General features: G+C 42.2%; 1 protein-coding gene across 1 annotated transcript; it reads right to left on the reverse strand.

Annotated features, from left to right (window-relative positions):
- Positions 1–3,741: 3,741 nt before the first annotated feature.
- Positions 3,742–13,079, reverse strand: LOC118389547 (CCN family member 5-like). Its single transcript, XM_035779445.2, has 5 exons — positions 12,948–13,079; positions 10,028–10,247; positions 7,089–7,343; positions 4,956–5,215; positions 3,742–4,527 (listed from the first exon to the last, which is right to left on the reverse strand). The coding sequence occupies exons 1-5, from the start codon at positions 13,002–13,004 to the stop codon at positions 4,240–4,242; spliced, it is 1,080 nt and encodes a 359-aa protein (XP_035635338.1). The 5' UTR covers positions 13,005–13,079; the 3' UTR covers positions 3,742–4,239.
- Between the last annotated feature and the right edge of the window lie 3,237 nt (positions 13,080–16,316).

Raw genomic sequence — 16,316 nt, forward strand, 5'->3', positions numbered from 1 at the left:
CAGCGTTGTAAACATTGCAATTAGGGAAAACTTAAACTTAAGTACAATGACTTAACCTGACTAACAGGTTGTTACATTAACATAATCATTAGAACTATCTATACATTGGAATTTGAGTCAAAAATTCCATGTAGAAATGTAACAAATATTTTTCATCCTTTGTACTGAGTGTACAAAACATTAAGAATGATATATACTGACCAGGTGAAAGCTATGAGCACTTATTGATGTCACGTGTTAAATCCACTTCAATCAGTTTAGATGAAGGGGAGGAGACACGTTAAAGAAGGATTTTTAAGCCTTGAGACAATTGAGACATCGATTGTGTATGTATGCCGTTTGGAGGGTGAATGGGCAAGACAAGATTTAAGTGCCTTTGGAAGGGGTATGGTAGTAGATGCCAGGCACACCGGTTTGTGTCAAGAACTGCAACGCTGCTGTGTTTTTCTCACTCCACAGTTTCCTGTGTGTATCAAGAATAGCCACCACCCAAAAGACATCCAGCCAACTTGACACAATTATGGGAAGCATTGGAGTCAACATGGGCCAGCATTCCTGTTGAACACTTTTGATACCTTGTAGAGTTTATGCTCCGACAAATTGAGGGCAAAAGGAGGGGGTGCAACTCAATATTAGGAAGTTTTGTGGAATTTCATATTTGAATAAACATATTTCATTTGACCTTGTTTCAATGTTGATAGTAAAATGTTTTTTTTTAATCAATGTCATTGTTTCAATGTCATGCCATCAACCTAAATAAAGAGGTATATTGAATTAAAATATGGAACCACAGTCCAACAACTCTCACCTGAACAGTGACTCCTACTGATAATGATGTGGAATAATGCACTTCAGTAAGAACAAGCCTACCATACAGATGCCTACCTCTATGTAACCTGCTTAGCTTTGGAAACCCCCTGCAGCTAGTACAGCTGAGCTATCATGTAACCACATTTAGACATTGATGAGGATTCATACAAAAAAAAATTGTAGACTACCTGAATCATGTTGAATAGTTGACAGTAACTCCTCTAACTTTTCTCACACAAGTTGTATGCGAAAGTCAATTCGAAGTGGAGTTGTGTTTATGTAGGCCACATTTACATCTGATTTGCCCAAAGGACACCCTTATGTCAAAGTGTGGCTATGTATCATTCATCCATGGTTGATTGGAGCTTTGGACATTTAGATGTCGTTATCATTAGCCCTATAAATAGGATGCCAAATTCATGATATTAATAATAAACTTTTACCTTTGGATATTTTCTTTTATATGAAGGACGGTTGGTTGATTTCAAATGTAACCTACAAGTTAATAATTAGATGCTCACTCTCCTCTGTGAGCTCGTCTAGGCGTGTGGTCAAGGACATGGGTTTTACTTGAGATAGGGGTATCTGGAGTTGACAATTGATTTATGCCATAGAATGAGTTGGTGTTTATGTACTATGAAGTACCAGGGATGTCATCTGAGCCTTGGGCCAAACTCTGTACAATAAGAAGAGTCTTCATAGCAAATGATATCTGACTGGGGGATACTCCTTTCTCAATTATCAAGTCTCACCTTGTGACCCATTCCACACATCTGTTGTTTGCTATGTAGACTAAGGGGGTGTATCTTTGCTATAAAAAGGTCTTTGTATCCTTTGTGTCGGGGCTCTCAACGAATCATCTGAGTGTGGTTCGTCGACCAGCCATTGCTATTGCAGAGCTCTCACTAATAAAGATTCAGTTTAAGTATAACTCTGACTTGTGTGATAAGATTGTCTCTCCTCATTTGATGACACAGAAATTAACCACTACAGTGGCCTCCATCATTCTCAAATGGTTTGGAAGTTTGGAACCACCAAGAGGCTTCCTAGATAGAACTGGCCGCCTGGCCAAATTGAGCAATCAGGGCAGAAGTGACTTGGTCAGGGAGGTGACCAAGTGTCACGTTCTGACCTTTATTTCCTTTGTTTTGTCGTTATTTAGTATGGTCAGGGAGTGAGCTGGGGTGGGCAGTCTATGTTTGTTTTTCTATGATTTTGGGATTTCTATGTTTCGGCCTAGCATGGTTCTCAATCAGAGGCAGGTGTCATTAGTTGTCTCTGATTGAGAATCATACTTAGGTATCCTGGGTTTCACTGTTTGTTTGTGGGTGTTTGTTTCCGTGTCTGTGTTTGTTCACCACACGGTACTGTTTCCGGTTTCGGTTATGGTACTGTTTTTGTATTTTAGTGTTCAGTTTGTCTTTAAAATAAACATCATGAACACTTACCACGCCGCATCTCGGTCCTCCGATCCTTCTCGCTTCTCCTCCTCAGACGAAGAGGAGGAGGAAAACCGTTACACCAAGAACCTGATGGTCACTCGTACAGAGCTCCAGAGTTTGTCTGTGGAGATGGGAGAACATTCCAGAAGGACAACCATCTCTGCAGCACTCCACCAAGCGTGGTGGTGGCAGCATCATGCTGTGGGGATGTTTTTAAGCCGTAGGGACTGGGAGACAGGATCGAGAGGAAGATGAATGGAACAAAGTACAGAGGGATCCTTGATGAAAACCTTCTCCAGAGCGCTCAGGAAGTCAGACTGGCGCGAAGGTTCAGACAGCCAAGACAATGCAGGAGTAGCTTCAGGACAAGAGTCTGAATGTCCTTGAGTGGCCCAGCCAGAGCCCGGACTTGAACCCGATCAAACATCGCTGGAGAGACCTGAAAATAGCTGTGCTGCGATGCTCCCCATCCAACCTGATAGAGATTGAGAGGATCCGTAGAGAAGAATGGGAGAAACTCCCCAAATACAGGTGTGCCAAGCTTGTAGCGTCATACCCAAGAAGACTTGGGCTGTAATCGCTGCCAAAGGTGCTTTAACAAAGTACTGAGTACTTACAGTACCAATCAAAAGTTTGGAAACACTTACTCATATTTTATACAATGTAAAATAATAGCGAAGACATCAAAACTATGAAATAACACATTTGAAATCATGTAGTAACCAAAAAAGTGTTAAAAAATATATAGATTTTAGATTCTTCAAAGTAGCCACCCTTTGCCTTGATGACGGCTTTGCACACTCTATTCAGACCCCTTGGGCTCTGAATACTTTTCGAATGCATGAGCATAGGATGAAAAATATTTTTTACGTGGAATTTTCGACACAATTTGTTTACATAGTTCTGATGATTATGTTGAAATTAGACAGGTTAAGTCGTTGTATTTACTGTAAGTTTAAGTTTTACTCTAATTTTAATGTTTACAATGCTGGTTGAAATAAAAATTAAAATAGTACTGGTTGATTGCTTTTTACTAATCCAAATGTATTTTCTACGTCACAATAGGTTGACAAATGACATTGAAACAATGTTGATTCAACCAGTGTGTTCCCAGTGTGAAAAGGCTATTAAGGCTTGAATGTGAGAATTTAAATATTTTAATGATTAACCATACCAATCTACAAGACAGTAATTCAGGTGTCTTTATCCTCATTGTAACATAGCATAATAACAATATTACTGAAAAAATTATTTGACTGATAACATAATACTTACAGTTTATAGAAATGATGACTGACAGCTAAGCTTGCGCATGAAGGTCACTTGGAGTTGACACCAACCTATTTTTACTCAGAGTAACTTCCTACTGTACATTCAGCTCCATATTTACTTTGAGGTAACCGAAACTGCCGCTATAGGCCTCCACCTCCATCCACCACCATGCATCACTCAATCAACTAGTCACTCATCCTCTCTCCCTCTCTCCCTATTTTATTTTTTCTCTCTCTCTCTCTCTCTCTCTCTCTCTCTCTCTCTCTCTCTCTCTCTCTCTCTCTCTCTCTCTCTCTCTCTCTCTCTCTCTCTCTCTCTCTCTCTCTCTCTCTCTCTCTCTCACACACACACACACACACAGACACCTTTTCTAAGAATCTTGATGATGGAGGTATTCATTTAAATTAAATGGCCCTAATCAATATTCAAAATCAAATAGAGGATGACATTCAATCAAACCTGCACTGCGGAAATGGTTAACACTGTTATTACACATATTCTAAGCAATGCAAAGCAGTTGACTATATTTACTGGGTTAAACTAATGGTGCTTTTTCAACAGCGCAGGAACCATGTGTTTTTTTCCACAGTGCAAGTTTGATTGAATCCTACCCTACTCTTCGATTCCTATTCGTATGTCATTGTCCAGTATCTTCACTGACAGGGCTTGCCCATCTCTGGCTTTGGGGCTATTTCACTCTCCACGGTCCTATACTCTAAAGCCAGGGAATGGCTCTCTTGTAGGCTGTGAATGGGGACTGGGGACAATTGTAGTGGTGGCAGGAGCAGGACTCAATCATCATCACCTGCTGGTGGATCATCCTGCCCTGGGGGCAGCGGAAGGCCATGTTGACAGTCCTGGTGTGGTAGGGGCTGCAGCAGCGGCCTTCCAGACACTGCAGGCCACAGAACCGGAACCTGTAGGCCCACGTGCTCAAACAGCCCTGGTGCTCCAGATGAATGGGCACGGGAGACCTGAAGCTACTATCGCAGGCACCAGTTCCCTGCAACACACATAACAGTGGACTTCAATTTAAAACATTGAATGATTTTAAATGATCTTTTACTTCAACTTTTAGTTGATCAACATGGACTTTGAAATATTAGGACATTTTGACAACTCTCCATACAATTCTTCATGATGCAGTTCTTCTGATGGCACACATTTATGGTCAATTTATGGTCAATGCTGTATCTAAGTAAAGGTACAATGTAAATTATATCAAGTAATTCATCCCATTTGCCAAAAAGTGAGGTACAACAATGAAAGCAAAACATTTCTAATGGCCAAACTGTCCACCCACCTCAAGTGGCAATCCATTCTACCTCAACTAACCTCGAAAACAAAATGGCCAGACAGCAGTAAGAATATTTGCAAAGTGTTTCAGAGTGTTTGAGGTAAAGAAAGGCGGAGACCGCTGCTCCCACTCACCACATGCGACCTGCTGCGAGGCACGGCAGTGGCCTGGCATGGCCTGACTTGACACAGTCTGGTTTGGGTCTGCAAGCGGCAGGCCCAGTTCTTGTTTGAGCTGCGGGTTGAGACACCTGGGCCACAGCTGCTGGAGCAGGGGCTCCAGTCTGTGCTCTGCTCAATGCAGTTGGAGTTCAGGCCCTGGCCCTGAGACTGAGCCCCACCACCATCACCACGAAACCCGTGACGCACCCTCTCCCTCTCTGGTGGTTTCTCCACTGGGTAGTGTTGAAAGACAAGGGCAATGTGATGCTGTTAGTCCATTTGTATACTCATTGGGTTTGTTATGTGAGGATATTGATATGGCTATGCTATTACACACAAAGGAAATGTTATGTGCATTTCTTGTCCATTAAATATGAATATTGTGGGTTTTAAATGCTTAACTATACGTGACTTCTGGATTCAATACATACTGCCTATTTGTATGATGTAACTACTCCTTGCACACACATGTCTTCAGTTGAAGCATCAACAGGTTAGCTACAAAAAAGGGTAACACTTTACTTGAAGAGGGTATGCGTACATAAGGCATCCATAAAACCTTTATGACACCATTCATAACATGTGTTAAGAACGTTGTTATTAAGAACGTTTTTTTAATGATACTGTAACATTCATAAAGCTGGTATTTCATGAAGGTATAATGAGTGCATCGATTAAAGGGTTACTCCAAAACAATAGTCTACCAATGGAAAGTTCAGCTTGATTGCCAACTTTAGCTTTCCTTTCAAAATGTTTGCACAAGGTAGTTACAGTATGCAGTTGGGAGGCGTTGTGGAATTTGTCCATGCGAGGCGAGCAGGGTTGAAGAAGAGTTGCTTGCAAGGGTGTGAGCCATTCCTGTGTGAGGCATTCAAAATGTTATGCCTCGACTTAACCCTCAAGGTTGTTGTGTCCTAATTTTTAATTTAATTTAATTTAATTGTTGTGTCCTAATTTAACCAAATCATACATTTACATTTACATTTAAGTCATTTAGCAGACGCTCTTATCCAGAGCGACTTACAAATTGGTGCATTCACCTTATGACATCCAGTGATGATTTATAGGACACCACAATGTCAAGGGAATGTCGCAATTGTCACGAGTGAATGAGCCCAGCATCTTGGAAATTGATTGCACATATTGGCAACCCAATCTCACATTGTAAGACATTTCGCGTCTTTAGGACAGCTATTTTCAGGTCTCTCCAGAGATATTAGATCGGGTTCAAGTCAGGGCTCTGCCTGGGCCACTCAAGGACATTCAGAGACTTGTCCCAAAACCACTCCTGCATTGTCTTGGCTGTGTGCTAAGTCCCGTTGTCCTGTTGGAAGGGGAACCTTCACCCCAGTCTGAGGTCCTGAGCGCTCTGTATATTGCTCCATTCATCTTTCACTCAATCCTGACTAGTCTCCCAGTCCCTCCTGCTGAAAAACATCTCCACAGCATGATGCTGCCACCACCATGCTTCACCGTAGGGATGGTGCCAGGTGTCCACCTGGGGTGAAGCTTGGCATTCAGGCCAAAGAGTTCCATCTTAGTTTCATCAGACCAGAGAATCTTGTTTTTCATGGTCTGATAGTCCTTTAGGTGCCTTTTGGCAAAATACAACCAGGCTGTCATGCTTTTTACTGAGGATTGGCTTCCATCTGGCCGCTCTACCATAAAGGCCTGATTGGTGGAGTGCTGCAGAGATGGTTGTCCTTCTGGAAGGTTCTCCCATCTCCACAGAGGAACTCTGGAGCTCTGTCAGAGTGACCATTGGGTTCTTGGTCACCTCCCTGACCAAAAAGTGTTTCAACAATGTACTGAGTAAAGGGTCTGAATACTTATGTAAATGTGATATTTCCGGGGGATGTTTTTTGTTTGTTTTTGCTTTGTCATTATGGGGAATTGTGATTAAACTGATGAGGGGGGAAAAAGTCAAGGGGTCTGAATACTTTCCAAATTATATTATGTTTAGTCTATTTTTTAATATTTCTCCATTTCATATTTTTATTTTATTCACTTTGAGATTATTCTTGTAAAATGAAAAATAAATAAATAATTACTATTAATCATTCCTAATCAGTATTTTTTCATATTTTTGCCTATCGAGTACTGTACCTGCAGCCATAGTGTCTGGGTAAATGTTGTTGTCCAGGCTTTCACAGACCCACTCCCTGCAGCACCTCCCAGGCTGGCGCACTAGCTGAGGGTTGGGGCAGTTGGCTGCGGCAGGAACCTGTAGGTCATCGCTGCACAGTGGCACACAGGTCACCCCGCCACCCAGGCAGTGGCACAGCTGTGCACACGACTGCTGGAATGTCTGGCCCTCCTCGAAGCGCATGCCGTTAAGTTCACATCCCAGCATGTTCTGGCCTGGTCACAGAGAGAGGAATAGATGGGGAGACAGATGGGGAAGTGAGAGAGTGAACTTTTTCAAAGTAAACTCAAAAAAAGAAACGTCCTCTCACTGTCTTGTCTCTCTGTAGCGCTGTCTTAGGTATCTCACAGTACGGACATTACATTACATCTGCAGTCCTCATGCCTCCTTGCAGCATGCCTAAGGCACGTTCACGCAGATGAGCAGGGACCCTGGTCATCTTTCTTTTGATGTTTTTCAGAGTGAGTAGAAAGGCCTCTTTAGTGTCCTAAGTTTTCATAACTGTGACCTTAATTGCCTACCGTCTGAAAGCTGTTAGTGTCTCTAACGACCGTTCCACAGGTGCATGTTCATTCATTGTTTCTGGTTCATTGAACAAGCATGGGAAACAGTGTTTAAACCCTTAACAATGAAGATCTGTGAAGTTATTTGGATTTTTACAAATTATCTTAGAAAGACAGGGTCCTGAAAAAGGGATGTTTCTTTTTTTGCTGAGTTTTAGGTGAAGCGGAACAAAACAAAAATCAAATCACATTGCATTACTCGCATACTCGTAATGCGCCGAATACAACAGGTTTAGACCTTACAGTGAAATGCTTACGTACAAGCCCCTAACCAACAATGCAGTTTAAAAAATATGAATAAGAATAAGAAATGAAAGTAACAAGTACTGAAAGATCAGCAGTGTAAAACAACAATAGCGTGACAATATACAAGGGGTACCGGTACCGAGACAATGTGCGGGGGAACCAGTTATTCAAGGTTATTGAGGTAATATGTACTTATAGGTAGAGTTATTAAAGTGATTATACATAGATAATAACAGAGAGTAGCAGTGGCGTAAAATGGGGGGGAATGCAAATAGTCTGGGTAGCCATTTGATTAGATGTTCAGGAGTCTTATGGCTTGGGGCAGAAGCTGTTTAGAAGCTTCTTGGACCTAGACTTGGCGCCCCGGTACCGCTTGCCGTGCGGTAGCAGAGAGAACAGTCTATGACTACGGTGGCTGGAGAATATGACAATTTATTTGGGCCTTCCTCTGACACCGCCTGGTATAGAGGTCATGGATGGAAGGAAGCTTGTCCCCAGTGATGTATTGGGCGGTACGCACTACCCTCTGTAGTGCCATGCGGTCAGAGGCCGAGCAGTTGCCATATCAGGCAGTGATGCAACCCGTCAGGATGCTCTTGATGGTGCAGCTGTAGAACCTTTTGAGGACCTGAGTACCCATGCAAAATTTTTCAGTCTCCTAAGGAGACTAGGTATAGGTTTTATTGTGCCCTCTTCACAACTGTCTTGGTGTGCTTGGACCATGTTAGTTTGTTGGTGATGTGGACACTAAGGAACTTAAAGCTCTCAATCTTCTCCACTACAGCCCCGTCGATGAGAACGGGGGCGTGCTCGGTCCTCCTTTTCCTGTAGTCTACAATCATCTCCTTTGTCTTGGTCACGATGAGGGAGAGGTTGCTGTCCTGGCACCACACGGCCAGGTCTATGACCTACTCCATATAGGCTGTCTTGTCGTTGTCGGTGATCAGGCCTACCACTGTTGTGTCATCGGCAAACTTAATGATGGTGTTGGAGTCATGCCTGTCCGTGCAGTCATGAGTAAACAGGGAGTACAAGGAGGGGACTGAGCATGCACCCCTGAGGAGCCCCCGTGTTGAAGATCAGCATGGCGGATGTGTTGTTATCTAGCCTTACCACCTGGGGGTGACCCATCAGGAAGTCCAGGATCCAGTTGCAGAGGGAGGTGTTTAGTCCCAGGGTCCTTAGCTTATTGATGAGCTTTGAGGGCACTATGGTGTTGAACGCTGAGATGTAGTCAATGAATAGCATTCTCACATAGGTGTTCCTCTTGTCCATGCGGGAAAGGGCAGTGTGGAGTGCAATAGAGATAGCATCATCTGTGGATCTGTTCTGCTTCAATTTTTGCTTGTGACAACGTACGGTGGCAAGAAAAAGTATGTGAACCCTTTGGAATTGCCTGTTCTTGTGACCTGGATGAAGCTCAGATCAAATGTTATGACCAATTTATGCAGAAATCCGGGTATTTCCAAAGGGTCCACATACTTTTTCTTGCCACTGTATGTTGTGTCAAATCTAGGGAGAAGACATGTGTACTAAAATAACATTTGAGTCATTTAGCAGACACTTATCCAGAGTGCATATATTTTTTTTACTTTTTGAACACTTCTAATGGCTGCCTTTAACATCAATGTCGCAATACTTGTTGTATCCAACTGGATATTGTGGGATTATTACCCATGGCTGCCATTCCCAATCCTAAATAACTTACGTTCTTGGCTATTTTCCTATTATTTATGGCCATGAAATAGAACATTCAACATTAATCTTAGTCAAAGATTTGCTGTGCATGAAAACTGGGATACACTCTTACATCTCACTCCATTTGAGTTCTTATTATCATTACCATGATCACATAATGGAAATGTTTTGAGGCTTTGTACAGTATTTGTACCCTGCAAAGTAGTCGCCTGGTCCCAGATATGTTTGCGCTGTCTTGCCAACTGTCTTGTAGTTGGATCTTACAGTTGGCAAGATACCACAAACAGATATAACTTACAGTTGGCAAGATACCACAAACAGATATATTTCACAGTTGGCAAGACAGCACAAACAGACCTGGGACCGGTTTAACAGGGTAGCGCTGTACTCACTGACACACTCTCCAGGACCACCGGGGTAGCTGGCGCTGTAGTCACACTGCAGGCCCTGCTGGCTGTCACACACAAACCTCTCCGTGCAGTCTTCGCCCTCATGTCTGGCGCACACCTGGCAGCAGCGGCACCCATCCAACACCGTGGACACCCCCAGAGGGCAGCGTGGTGCGGGCCAGGGGCAGTTGTGACACGGGCCCCCGCATAGCTGGCAGCACACCTAACACATGTGGGTTGACAGTAGGATGATTAACTGCAGTAGCGTTTGTGAATCAAATGTGTGTGAGACTGCAGTTTTCACCGGTAGCCTTTTGTTGACTGTAGGGGTTAAGGCTTTTTTTGTCTATGACTGTACTATAAATGTTACTGTACTTTGTGTGTATTTGTTTGTGTAACTTGTAGGGTTCAAATCCTTACAGCTTCCCCAAATCCCAATTGGAGGTATTCTGGAATCAGCAGGGAATAAGCTGCAAGGGAATCGTCTAACCTGGGATTTTTTAACCATGAACATCATACAGGATATATTGCACACATATAATGCACAAAAAACGTATGCCAGTCATTCATAGCATCACTTAAATGTTTGTTGAATCTTAATTTGATCACTTTTTTTCACTGCAGGAAATGCAGATAAGCTTTGTGATTTGAATACACTCACTGAAACCCAGCACTATTAACAGTATTGCACTTTTTTCAAGTAGCCTCATTTTGTTCAGCTAATAGCCTAACCACCAATCAAGCAACACTATGGACTAAACATTCACATCCTGTTGATACAGGATTATTTTGCTACGACAATTCTGGTAAAATACTGCCCTCTTGCAGTGCAAACGCATTGCACTCTTTGCAGTGCAAACGCAAAGCCCTCCTGCATAAACCTCCGCCTTACCTTACCTTATTGTTGGCTAATTGATACTAGACCCGGTCTCAGGGATGGTTAACTCTGGAAATCCCTTCAATCTCCACTGAGTTATGTAAATATGCTTTTAGTTTTTTTCCAGCGCTCTCTAAAATTGGTTGAATTGGTGCCTCTAGGGCAATTCTAAAGGCTGATTGAGGACCTTTTTACAGAAAAATGTGTTTGTTTCCTATGATTGTGTTTTACTTTTAGGGTATTGATGTGAATACTGATGTATATATTGGTGTATAATTGATGTGTATCAGTGGCGTTCGGTGCCGTTTAAAGATGAGGGAGAACACTTATTTGTTATGAGCATGGCCTTAATTCTATTACAGCATATTGGATGACTGTCATTCATATTTCATTCACCCAGCTCAATGTAACATCGACAGGTTTAGGCTACAAATGTACATGATACTTTACCCATCATGAGGTTGCTACAACTTAGCTTACGAATGAAAGTTTACAGCGCAGGTGCACATGTCTACAGAAATGTTTTTGTAATCAAGGTGACAGACAGTGACACATTCAATACCACCTTGTACACTGTTGCCTGCATCTAATTTATCTGGGGTGTAATCATTAGTCCAACAGTTGCAAACAAGAGTTTCGATTGGACAAATTCAAGTATGTTTATCCCCGTTTCTTTCTATTTGCTTCCGTTTAAGAAACATTTTTCAACTGAATTGGTGGAATAAACACACCCCTGATCACCCACAAATACAGCTTCTACTTTCATAGCAGCACACATAAAAACAGCATGATCACTTTGTTCATTGTATAATTCCTTCTCACATTTACGCGCTGTCTCTCACCTTTTCCATTCGCTTGTGGACTTCAGGGCACAACACAACAGCTGTCTGTGACCAGGCGAAGAAACCTTTCCAAGCCAAACATTCATACCATAACCGCTAACCACTCCACACAGCCTACATCATTGTCACCATATTAGCTAACGTCATAGTCAACATAGCTAATAGAACTAAGGCATTAGTAAACCCGCTTCAATCATGCAGTACAGTGTATAGTCAGCAAGCAGTTTAGCAGTTACACCTTCGGGCCCTGGTGGCAATAAATTAATAAAACCAAAGGCTTACCTAGACTTGGAAGAGTTTCAACGTTGAATAGCCATAGCCAGCTAGCTAACATAGCATACCTTTCTGTTGGAGCCGGATGTTTGAGTAGGCTAAACTAGCTAGCTGCATTCACTAGCTAAGTAAGTGAAAGTGAAAAAATTAAAACAAAATATAGCTAGCTTTCTCTCTCTCTTTCTTGCTTCTGTCGTTCTCTCTCTTTGAGTCAACTACTCACCACAATTTATGCACTGCAGTGCGAACTAGCTGTAGCTTATGCTTTCAGTGCAAAATTCATTATCTGATCCTTTGTTTGGGTGGACAACATGTCAGTTCATGCTGCAAGAGCTCTGATAGTTTGGAGGATGTCCTCCGGAAGTTGTCATAATTACTGTGCAAGTCTAAGGTATGGGGTGAGCACCATGTGCCTCCTCGGTTTTGTATTGAAGTCAATGTACCGAGAGGAGGACAGAAACTAGCTGTACCCCGGCAACACCATGGTGCTACCCCAGAGAGTGCTGTTGAGGCTACTGTAGAGCTTAATTGAAAAAAATGTGTGTTTTAATCAATTATTTGGTGACGTGAATATATTTGGTATAGTTTTATCTAAAAAGGATAACGTTTTCATTGTTTCAATATTTTTATTTTACTGAAATTCACCAAGGAGAATAGTCCTCCCCTTCTTCCTCTGAGGAGCCTCCACTGATAGTGTATATGGATGTTTTTTATTTGTATTGATAACGTTTAGCATCAGTTTGTGAACCACCATCTTCACTTACCAAAAACAAGTGCATACACTATGCTGCAAACAAGTTCATCATCCCATGACATCCCTCAAACATTAAATTCCATTTCTTCCCCAAAATATCACAAGCTTACTTTGACAAATAAAAGATGTTTGACAACTTGAATTCTTAAGGAAATTCTTGAGCTTGTCAACCCTCACCTGAGTGATGATACACAACAGCAGGGAACCAAGGAGCGTAGCATCTCTTCGGTCCATCTTCAGGGGTTAGCCAGTTCTCTCTCACTCTCTCTTGTCACTCTATCTCCTCGAGAAAGCCACGGTGCCATTAATGCTGTGTGTTAGCAAACTGCCTGCCTCTGTCCATTCATTTATAAAGTCTGCCTTCTGATGTCACAGACGGTGGACTGCAATGTAAATAGTTACTGGACAGGAATCAAAAATAGTTGTAATTCCACATTCCTGCTACCCATTTCCTTAGTCTCACGCTCTCTCTCTCTTTCTCTCCAAGCCAAGCACTTTTTCCAAAGACTTTCATGGATTTTGGGGGCAGTTTAGACTGAAGTCCATACACTGTGTATTGATGTGGTGAATTGTGCTTGTGATTGGTCGTGGCTGAGTTAAATTGTCTGTATTTCTTACCGGGATGATGTTCCTGCTTTGACCTGGTGTTTTGTTGGCACTGTGTAATAGACAGAGGTTCACCAAGGTAACTTCTACTGTATGCCCAACATTTGGTCAGAGTGACTTTTAGTCTCTTGTGACAGACTTTAACATTTAAATATTAGACAGCGAGATTATGTTCTGAGTGCCGAGTTTAAGCGACTCTCAACCACTACAAGTACAGCTGAAGTTTACAAGCATTTCGCTACACTCGCAATAACATCTGCTAACCATGTGTATGTGACCAATAAAATTTGATTTGATTGGAGCTATTTTCACTGTGATGAAACTTGTGGTTGTTCTACAGGCGAATAAAAGTCACTTTAAATTGGTGTGTCATTGTATTTGAATTAAGGCCACAGCTTAGCCCTCAGAAGCCTGTAGATATGTGTCAATAATTAGCACACGCTTGCCTATGTCTATGTATTGCATGTGAAAAATCAGCTATTGTTGTCTCAATGCACCACAGTGTAAAGGCAGGGCAGGTCATAGTGAAACATATTTTCAATAAGGAATCAAATGGATTTGACAGATTTGTCTTGGCATACAGTATATTGCCACACAGCATTCCCACACAAGCAATAACAAGCTAGTCCATACGTAACTATTTGACTTTAGATGGGCACACTCATATCAATTGAATGTAATCATACAAGACACCTGAAAGATAATGATCATGAATTGCGTTTACATGATACAGTATCTTTTTCCCTCCTCACTAGGTTGTACAGTACTTTACATTGTAGGGGTACAATGCCCCACCAATGTAGCTAAAAATGTTATATGACCACTACTGTTCTACACTTACAACTTGTAACAGACTTCGCCACATCTGTCTACCAAAGACAGACTAGACTACTGTTTGCTTCCCTGCTTCCAAAAACAAGCCTTTTCCTCAAAGTTGGATGTAGTTTTGACCACCAATACAGTATGAAGGAAGTATAAATGACGCTGTCTGCTGAAACATTCTCAAACATCTGCCGTTACAATAACATAACGCCACAAAGCAGCTTCTACCCCATGACTTCACAGTTTCTCTATGGGGGAGGTCATATGACGCATTTCTCTCTCTCTCTGTGTGTGTTTCACAGAGTGCGCAAAAACCTACAACTGTGGACACCGTCGATCTAGATTTGAACACCTGCAGGTATGTTGAATCCACACACATCCTTTGGCCCTTCTCTAGGTTTTGTGGTAAAGAAGTGATTTTTTTCTCAGAACTCACTGCAAGAAATGTGTGATTGACAGGGTTAAAGGGATAGTTCATCCAAATCACTAAATTACATTTTTGTTTGTTTCCTTATGCTGGCAAGCAGTCTACAGACAAGGAGAGACCGCTAGATGGGGGGCTAGATTAAATCCGTATCACCAAAGTATTGCGGAAGAGCCATGTTAAAATGTAAAGATCATTTCCGACTGAGCCGACATATGCAGCGTTTACCATTTTTAATTTTTTTAATTTCACCTTTATTTAATCAGGTAGGCCAGTTGAGAACAAGTTCTCATTTACAACTGTGACCTGGCCGAGATAAAGCAAAGCAGTGCGACACAAACAACACAGAGTTACACATGGGAAAAACAAACGTACAGTCAAAAACACAATAGAAATTTCTATATACAGTGTGTGCAAATGTAGTAAGATTAGGGAGGTAAGGCAATAAATAGGCCATAGTGGTGAAAAAAAATACAATTTAGCATTTAAACACTGGAGTGATAGATGTACAGAAGATAAATGTGCAAGTAGAGATACTGGGGTGCAAAGGAGCAACAACAAAAACAATAACAATATGGGGATGAGGTAGTTGGGTAGGCTATTTACAGATGGGCTGTGTACAGGTCCAATGTTCTGTAAGCTGCTCTGACAGCTGATGGTTAAAGTTAGTGAGGGAGATAAAACACTCCAGCTTCAGGGATTTTTGCAATTCATTCCAGTCATTGGCAGCAGAGAACTGGAAGGAAAGGTGGCCAAAGGAGGAGTTGGCTTTGAGGATGACCAGTGAAATATACCTGCTGGAGCGTGTGCTACGGGTGGGTGCTGCTATGGTGACCAGTGAGATGAGATAAGGAAGGGCTTTACCTAGCAAGACTTATAGATGACCTGGAGCCAGTGGGTTTGGCAACGAATGTGAAGCGAGGGCCAGCCACCGAGAGCATATAGGTTGCAGTAGTGGGTAATATTTGGAGCTTTGGTGACAAAAAAGGATAGCACTGTGATAAACTACTTCAAATTTGCTGAGTAGAGTGTTGGAGGCTATTTTGTAAATGACATCGCCGAAGTCAAGGATCAGTAGGATAGTCAGTTTTACAAGGGTATGTTTGGCGGCATGAGTGAAGGATGCTTTGTTGTGAAATAGGAAGCCGTTTATAGAATCAATTTTGGATTGGAGATGCTTAATGTGAGTCTGGAAGGAGAGTTTACAGTCTAACCAGACACCTAGGTATTTGTAGTTGTCCACATATTCAGTCAGAACCGTCCAGAGTAGTGATGTTAGTGCGGGCAGCGATCGGTTGAAGAGCATATATTTAGTTTAACTTGCATTTAAGAGCAGTTGGAGGCCACTGAAGGAGAGTGGCATTGAAGCTTGTCTGGAGGTTTGTTAACACAGCACAGTGTCCAAAGAAGGGCCAGAAGTATATAGAGAAAAGAGTCGGTCCGAGAATTGAACCCTGTGGCACCCCCATAGAGACTGCCAGAGGTCCGGATAACAGGCCCTCCGATTTGACACACTGAGCTCTATCTGAGAAGTAGTTGGTGAACCAGGCAAGGCAGTCATCTGAGAAACCAAGGCTGTTGAGTCTGGCGATAAGAATGCAGAATCGAAAGCCTTAGCCAGGTCGATGAAGACGGCTGCACAGTATTGTCTTTTCTTGATTGCCGTTATGATATCGTTTAGGACCTTGAGCGTG

Source organism: Oncorhynchus keta, chromosome 10 (assembly GCF_023373465.1).
Source record: "Oncorhynchus keta strain PuntledgeMale-10-30-2019 chromosome 10, Oket_V2, whole genome shotgun sequence".
NCBI lineage: Eukaryota > Metazoa > Chordata > Actinopteri > Salmoniformes > Salmonidae > Oncorhynchus > Oncorhynchus keta.

Excerpts from the sequence above, each read along its gene's own strand:
- LOC118389547 (XM_035779445.2), bottom strand. The coding sequence starts at position 13,004 with ATGGACCGAAGAGATGCTACGCTCCTTGGTTCCCTGCTGTTGTGTATC. Across the intron at positions 5,216-7,088 it reads CCCAGACACTATGGCTGCAG|TGGAGAAACCACCAGAGAGG; the intron begins GTACAGTACTCG and ends AACACTACCCAG. Across the intron at positions 4,528-4,955 it reads CTCGCAGCAGGTCGCATGTG|GGAACTGGTGCCTGCGATAG; the intron begins GTGAGTGGGAGC and ends TGTGTGTTGCAG.